Here is a 7,536-nt window from a genome sequence, read left to right on the forward strand (position 1 = left end):
TTTTTTTATTTTTTTTGGCCTGGCATTTTAAAAAGAAAGAATATGTTGGTTATTTGGAGCTAATAATTTGCTGGCAAACATTCAGAAGAAGCCAGGTGTGGTGCACGCCTGTAATCCCACCACTCCGAGGCTAAGGCAGGAGGATCATGGGAGTTCGAGGTCAGCCTGGACTACAAAGTGAATTCAAGGCTAGCCTGAACTATGTAGTGGAACCTTGTCTCAAGAAGACAAAAAAAAAAAAAAAACAACCAACTAGGAAGTATATAGAGCAGAGTCTAAGTCCCAGTCCCCAGTGCCTTCTTTATCGTTGCCATTTAACAAGCAGTTTCTTTCTGCTCATATCCGGACTGTGAGATAGGCCTCGTCTTTTTCCACATCCATGTCTGTGTTTTCAGTAACGATTACGCGATATTCCCTTACACAGTTAAGCAGTTTACTCTTATGCAATATTCCCTTACACAGTTAAGCAGTTTACTCTCAGTTTAAGTTTACTCTTCTCCTTTTGGTAGACATCATATGTTTATATTTTTAAATATCCTTTGTTCACGCAGACAAATATTTCTTTAAATTCCTAATTGTCAACTATACAGGCAAGAAATATAGGCACTTTCAAGTTTCTTTTTTTTTATGCCAATTTCTCCTTCCTTCAGCCCCAGCCCCCCCAAATTCTGACTGATGGTGTCTTTTTCATTTCTCTTTTTTTGTTGGTGGGGGAACGAGTACTAGGAATCAATACATCACATTTTGAAAAAGAAGCCAAAACAAAACCCTTAGTGTTGCGTTCTAATGTGGGGTCTTAGCGTGCTGGGCGAGCGCTGCCCTGAGACGCTCTGGCTGGCTCGGCCATGACCCTGCACCTCCCTGACACAGAATTATAAGTGTGTGCAGCCACGCCCGACTGTATTTTCTTAATTTATATCTGACTTCATTGAATTGCATAATTACAATAGCAGGTTCAGGGAGCATAAAAGTTTGGAATCAGCAGCTACTGGAGACGTTGTAGCATCGGGCTGTCCCCTGGGAGCGTGACACTGAGCCCTGAGCACCCAAAGCTGTGGGGTGCGGAGAGCCTCGGGTGGGAATTTCCTTGTGGGTGAGATGCTCGGCCCCCAGGTCACTGAGATGGAGAGTGCCATCTCATTGCCAGGGAAAGCTTGTAGCGGTCTCCTAGGCTTCAGCTACCCCGGGGGACACTTCGATCTAAGGCCCACTCTCTTGGTCTCCGACAGGGTACAGAATGCAGGCTATTCTGTGAGCCGGCCCGAAGGAGACACAGGGAAATACAAGTCCATTCCTCATCACCACAGAGGGGAAGTCCAGTTTCTTGGAAGGTGGGTGCAGTTCACGTACAAGTGCCCTGTTTGGATGTTCGCTGTGTGTCCCAGTGTCTTAGCATGCAGTAGGAGGATTGGTCCCATGCTGCGTACCTCGTTCTGGCCGGATTTCCCCGCTGCCTGTGTCTGACTGAGCTGTGACCCAGGGATGGCGGCATCAGGCCTTGCGTGAGAGTAACAGCACGCTCTGCTCATGAGTGACTCTGGGGGTCTCTTGCAAACTGTGGGGAGCATTGTTCTGTAGACGAGCAGGTCTCATCACTGAACCCTGCCCCTGGGGCGGAAGGCACCCAGCACACAGTGGCCCTGCTGTCTGCCGTGTTGAGGTCTCACCACCCCGCCCCCTGGCCACCTCGGCCATTCGCTGCACTGAGCCTGATCTCACTTGTGGGGGCCACAGGGATGAAGTGTGGTGGACCAGTGAGCGAGGCTCCCATGTTTCTTTCTTTTTTTTGGGAGGGGGGCCAGGAACCGGGGATTGAATTCAGGCCCTTGCATTTGCCAAGGAAGGGCTTATTCTACTGAGCCATCTCCCCGGCGCCTCCTTGTTTCTAAGGTAGCTGGCTCCTGTTAGGGCCCGCCCCGTGCTGCTGTCCTCCCAGAACGAGGTGGGGGCCTCGTCCTCACTAGAGCACTGTGCTTGCCTTACAGGTACGCCCTGCTGAGGAAGTCCAAGGAGCGGCAGGGGCTGGACGGCCTCAACAACCTGAACTACTTCGCAAACATCACGTACGACGCCTTGTATAAGAACATCACTGTCAACTTGACACCCGAGCTGGCTCAGGTGAACGAGTACTGAGGGGAGAGAAGCGCGAGGGCTTCGCCGCCACCACCACAGAACAAAGCTGGTGACCTGTCTGGGAGGGTCTCCACAGACTAGAAACACAGTCTCATGAAGGACCACAGGGTTCCAGGGAAAACTTGTGACACAGTACACGCACAAACGCCTTCACTGTCGGACCTGCCGGGCCCGAGGGGTCATCTCTGGATGCTCCTCGTCAGCACTGGCTTTTTGTTTCCACGAGATAGACGTCTGTCCTGCTGCGCTCTCCCCATCTCCCACCTCGGCGCCCCATCTTCACCACACTCTCCAGAACCCGTGACAGGCAGGAGCCGCCCCAGGCTGTCATGGGCTGCCACTGCGAACGCCTTTGGAGCCCAGGGCAGTGCCAGCCCAGGCAGCTGCGCGCCAGGAACCGATGGACTCCGCACCATTCTTTGCATCTCTGGTGTTCTCTTTGGTTTCATTTTTTAAAAAAGTACCTGCTTTGGGTGGGGATTGAGGGTGGAAGGGGGGACTGGGGGATGGCAAATAGACAAATATATAACAATCACTTCTTGAAGAAGTATAATTGTAAATAAGCCATGTAAAATGCCTTTTTTAAATTTAATTTTATAGCTGGCTCCAATTCAAAGTGAGGATTTATACATTAGATCACTTATTTGGTTAGCAAATGCAGGAACTCAGTTAAAATGCAATTGAGGATCATCTCGGAAATTACTGTCACTTTGAAAGGGAGTGGAAATGGGGCCTGTCCCGGAGCAAGTGGACCCCCGTCTCCCTGAAGCTGACCTCTCTTCCCTCCTTCCCTTCCGCTCTTCCAGGGTCTTGTTCCTTCCTGCCTTCTGCTGTGGCACACTCAGCCCCCAGGCCTGTGCCGCACAGGAAGCTGCTGCCACGGGGCGCACTGCTGGCCCTGACCACGGTGCCCCATGGGTGCGCGCAGGCCCTCTGGCCTTGAGTTCTGTCCTGCCTCGTGGTACTTGGCCCAGGGTCTGAGAGCTGTGCCTCAGTGGCAGCTGGCCTCAGGGATCCCTGCTTCCCTTGCGGTTTCTGGAAAGACGATCTGTCCACTGTGGCTTAGTCCTGTGCACCGTGGAGTGAGGAGTAGTTGCAGCGGGAAGGACTCTGCCGGGTGCAGGTGACACTTGTGTGCTGTGGCTCAGCTGGGTTCTGGGAGAGAGCACCTCAGAGCTTTGAAATGCGGACTAGTAAAGCTCCCCGTGTTTTAGAAGTTGGATTCTAAATTGCAATGGAATTTGTGCCTCTTTGGTTTTCCCTGAGCCAATGCCCTCAGTTTATATTTCTGGCCATTTCTGCAGGATTCTGGAAAATGCCAGGGTTTTTTTTCTCCCCTTTTTTCCATAAAACATATTTATATATTGTGATTAGGAGTACTTTCTGAAGAGTGCTTCGTATTTTTTTTAATTGCCTTGTTTGCCTTCAACTTCTTAATTTTCATGGTTTACATGGGTGTGTGTAGGGGTGTGTGTATCTGTGTGCATTGGGGTTTTTCCATTGCATGTGTTGGTTCCGTGGACATATGATCCCCACACACCGTGGGAGTGATTGGCCAGGCCTTGTTTTTGTTCGTGTGCTTGTTCTTTTGAAGAGCAGAGTGGTATTTAGGAAATAAGTTGCAGCGCTCTTATCGGCTCATAGGAGAGAGCAGATGCCTGCCCTTGACAGTGCTGGTAAGTTGTATCATACATTTGAAGAGCTGTGAGCATTTCATGCTTTAAAGCACCTGCACAAGAGGACATCGTACAGAGAAGTGGCTTTGGTTTCCTTTGTCTTATGGTGCATATAGCAATAAAGACTCCTCCACCCCCCATGCCAGCCTGGCTCTTCCACCCTCATCCTTCTCTCTTTCATCACTGAAGGCTGTGAGCTGCTTTCGATGTGTCAGAGCTGTGGTGTCACCTGGAAGGATTTGCCAGGACAGCCTCGTTCTGGGTCAGGGAGGTCTCGTGTGCAGCGGTGCCATGAGCCAGTGACTTCGTTGGAAGCCCTGCATCAGTGTTGTCACCCCCTGGTGCTGCTGCAGGCTGGAGGCCGATGCAGGGCTTACAAGAATGATGATTTGAGAATCAGAGGAAAGGTTTGTTCTCACTGCTTAAAGCAGGGTCACTTACATTTTCTTGCCATCATGCCTACGTTTGATTTATTAATGTGGAACCCCTCAATATATGCTGTTAATCATGCAACCACCAATTCGGATATTGTACGAGAAGCATACTAGTTACAGGCATGGCTAGGCACATGTGCCGCTCAGAGTATGGAAGTTCTATGTTGAAAAAAAAGAAAATAAGAATCAAATGTGACCTTGGACCTATTTTGGCAGCTGAAATTCTACAAGGCTACTGCCAGGTGACCCCTTAAATCAACCTAGTCTTTGATTGCTGTGTGCAAGAAAGGCTCCCCCTTTCATGCTGTTTTTTGGGGGGAGATGATATTTACAGAAATATGGTGATGTAACAGGGGCTCTTTTGTCAGAGCTCCTCCACCACAGACATTAGTAGCTGGGCAGCAGCCACATGTAGTGATTGACAATGGCATTGGACGTAGCTAGCTTATTTCCATCACTACTTTTTTTGAGCTTGCTCTTATGTTTTAAGAGGTGCCAGGGGTACATTTTTGCACTGAAATCTAAAGATGTTTTAAAAACACTTTTCACGAAAATAGTCCTTTGTCATTACATTATTTACTCATGTGTTTGTACATTTTTGTATGTTAATTTATGAATGATTTTTTCAGTAAAAGATACATATTCAAGAACCAAACCTTGGTGGTCGTTTCTCTCTACTTAGGGCAATTTGGCTTCATGGGAGCCTTTTCTTCCTTTAGGAGTTCTGCTTCCTGAGCTTGGTGACTGGTCTGTCCTGAGGTAAACCCTGTCCACAGGCCAGCTGCGGGAAAAACTTCCTGGAGGCAAGAGCCCTGACTGAGTCCCTGGGCCACCTGCAGGAAAGAGGCCGGTACCAGCCGCAGAGTCCTTGGAGTCAGCCCATAGTTCGCTGTATGCCCACTTCTGTCATAGCTTCCATTTATCCAATGTTTACCACTCAAAATGGTATTGATTCTTGGAGTTTAAGTTCTGTGCCCAGCTGGGTGGGACAGGAGCCTGCCATGCAGTGCAGAGTGAAGAAGTGTGGAATCCTTGGGGAGAGCCTGCTGCGGCTGGGCAGCAGGGCGTGGGCAGTCTGGACCCCTGGGAAGGGACCGGCGGGCGCATCCAGAGCAGCTTCTGGGGCTAGTAGGGGGGCCTCTACAGTGTGTGTCTGAAAGAAAAACCAGATCTGGGAGCTCCTCATTGAGTGGTGCAAACACCCTGGAATGGGTTCCTGACCCTGCTGCTTCCTTCCCATTACCAAAATTGTCTGAATTTGGAGGCTATCTGGTAATAAAAGTGGTAGTTCCCATTTGTTACCTATTCTATGCCTGGTCCACTCCAAGTGCCCCTCCGTCCAGGGGGCTTCCCTCCCACTTGACCTTCGGGCCCTGATCACCTGTTGCCTGTCACCTGAGGTGCGGTGCAGGTTGCACACTGTTGGGGTGACAGCCTGAACTGCACAGCAAGACCGGCTCGAAAAGACAAAATGAACAGGGCTGGCCAGATAGCTCAGCGGAGTGAAGCGCCTGCTTAGGCAGATGCAGAGATTCTTGGAGGTTTGATCCTCCCCGCCTGCTGTGTCAGCCCCGCCCCCAGGGCATGCTGCAACTGGGATTGAGATGGCATGGTGGCACGTGCCTATAATCCCAGCACTTGGGAAGCTGAAAACAGGAGGATCATTGCAAGTCCGATTTGTGTAGTGAGACCCTGTAGATCCTGCTAAATACAAAAAGAAAAAAGGAACAAACAAAAAGACTGGGGATGTAATGAAAGCAGCTGCTTTAGAAGAATGGAAGCCACAGTTTGCTTGGAATTACAGATTGAGCAGTTGAGCCCATGGGGTGGGGGTGGGGGATGCCCTGAGAAAGATCCTCTTCTCCTGTAGGCTGATTGTTCTGACCCAGCTTCCTTTTTGCAAAAGTGCTCTTAATAGCTTTTGTTCACAGTTTTTAGGATATTTATATTGAAAGACAAATAAAAGAGCACATACAAGCTCCCCCCCTCAAAAAAAAAAAAAAAGGAAAAGCACTTTTAAACCACCCTTTTCAGGGCTGGCCTGATAGCAGACTAAAGCACCTGCTTAGGTAGAGCTCAGTGGCCGGGTTTGATCCCCAGCAGCATGCCGTGCGGTGCTGGCCCCGCCCCTAGGACACACTGAGACTGCAGTTGAGACTGGGTGTGGTGGCACAGGCCTGTAATCCCAGCGCTTGGGAGGCTGAAAAACAGGGTCACTACAAGTCTGATCTCCGTAATGAGAGCCTGCAACTCCTGTACTAAAAGCAAAAAAACCCCAACAAAACACAACAAAAACACGCTTAATTTAGTCGCTGAATGTCTTTATGTCCATGCAGGGATAAACAGATGCCTTGCAGTTGCGTTTGGCCTATCGGCCTCCTCCCATGGTGCACTGCTTCCTCACCTAAAGCTCACCGGCCACCTCCCTGCTGAGGCGCTCAGGCCAGCATGGCACAGTCTGCTTCGGTCCTCATGCCCAGCTTTGGTTGGCTTCCCAGTATTTCTCACTCTGCTTCATATTGTCTTAATAGTATTGTTCCTTGACAGTCACCCTCAAGAGCAAGAAGACTCTGTCCTTTGCTCCATCCCCAGGGCCAAGAGTTCATCCTGCTAATACAGACCACCGATTCCCTACACTCCCCTGAACGTGAACAAAGCCCCAGGACCAACCCTCTGACCTTTTCCTGAGGCAGAGATAAGATTCCCTTGTGCCTGGTTGTCTGTCCTCCATGACCTGCAGTAACCTTTCTTCACTTGGTGCTCACTGAAGGCTCAGGCGGTGGACCCCCATCTCCAATCCAGTTGCAACAGTGAATCATGGGAATGGACATGCGCAGTAGAGGAAGTGGACCTGACTCAGCACCCTGTCTATCCTGTTACCAATCATGCTCTGGAACACCCAACGGGAGGTGACCTAGACCTGGCTCAGCATTTTAAATTCTCAAACTCAGTGCCCTAATGCTGGTATTATTTTTCTTTGCCCTGGCACAAACCCACTCACTTTGAGCATACCGTTGTCTAAACTTTGTTAAACTTCTCTGCTTTTATGTTACAGCTGTGTGCTGTAGCCCTTTGGTCCCATACAAGAACCTAGATATTAAAAAAAAAACAAAAACGGCCGGCCAGACAGCTCAGAGGATTAAAGCGCCTGCCTAGGCAGATGCACCTGGCCTGCCGTGCCGGCCCTGCCCCCGGAGGCGCGCTGAGAAGGCTGCGATTGAGACTGGGTGTGGTGGTGCGTGCCTATAATCCCAGCGTTTGGGAGGCTGAAAAACAGGAGGATCATTAGAAGT

The 7,536-nt window shown here is 50.0% G+C and overlaps 1 protein-coding gene across 2 annotated transcripts in view; it reads left to right on the forward strand.

Annotated features, from left to right (window-relative positions):
* B4galt5 (beta-1,4-galactosyltransferase 5) overlaps positions 1 to 2,610 on the forward strand; it is a 109,963-nt gene extending 107,353 nt beyond the window's left edge. Inside the window, exons 8-9 of one of the 2 annotated variants that reach the window (XM_004636045.2) lie at positions 1,230 to 1,331; positions 1,986 to 2,610. In XM_004636045.2, the coding sequence (XP_004636102.1) occupies positions 1,230 to 1,331; positions 1,986 to 2,133 (250 nt within the window). In that variant the 3' untranslated portion in view covers positions 2,134 to 2,610. The remainder of the gene's footprint in view (positions 1 to 1,229; positions 1,332 to 1,985) is intronic. The other variant, XM_023720790.1, reaches the window with a different exon arrangement.
* Positions 2,611 to 7,536: the final 4,926 nt, after the last annotated feature.

This window comes from Octodon degus, unplaced genomic scaffold (assembly GCF_000260255.1).
Source record: "Octodon degus isolate 3935 unplaced genomic scaffold, OctDeg1.0 scaffold00077, whole genome shotgun sequence".
NCBI lineage: Eukaryota > Metazoa > Chordata > Mammalia > Rodentia > Octodontidae > Octodon > Octodon degus.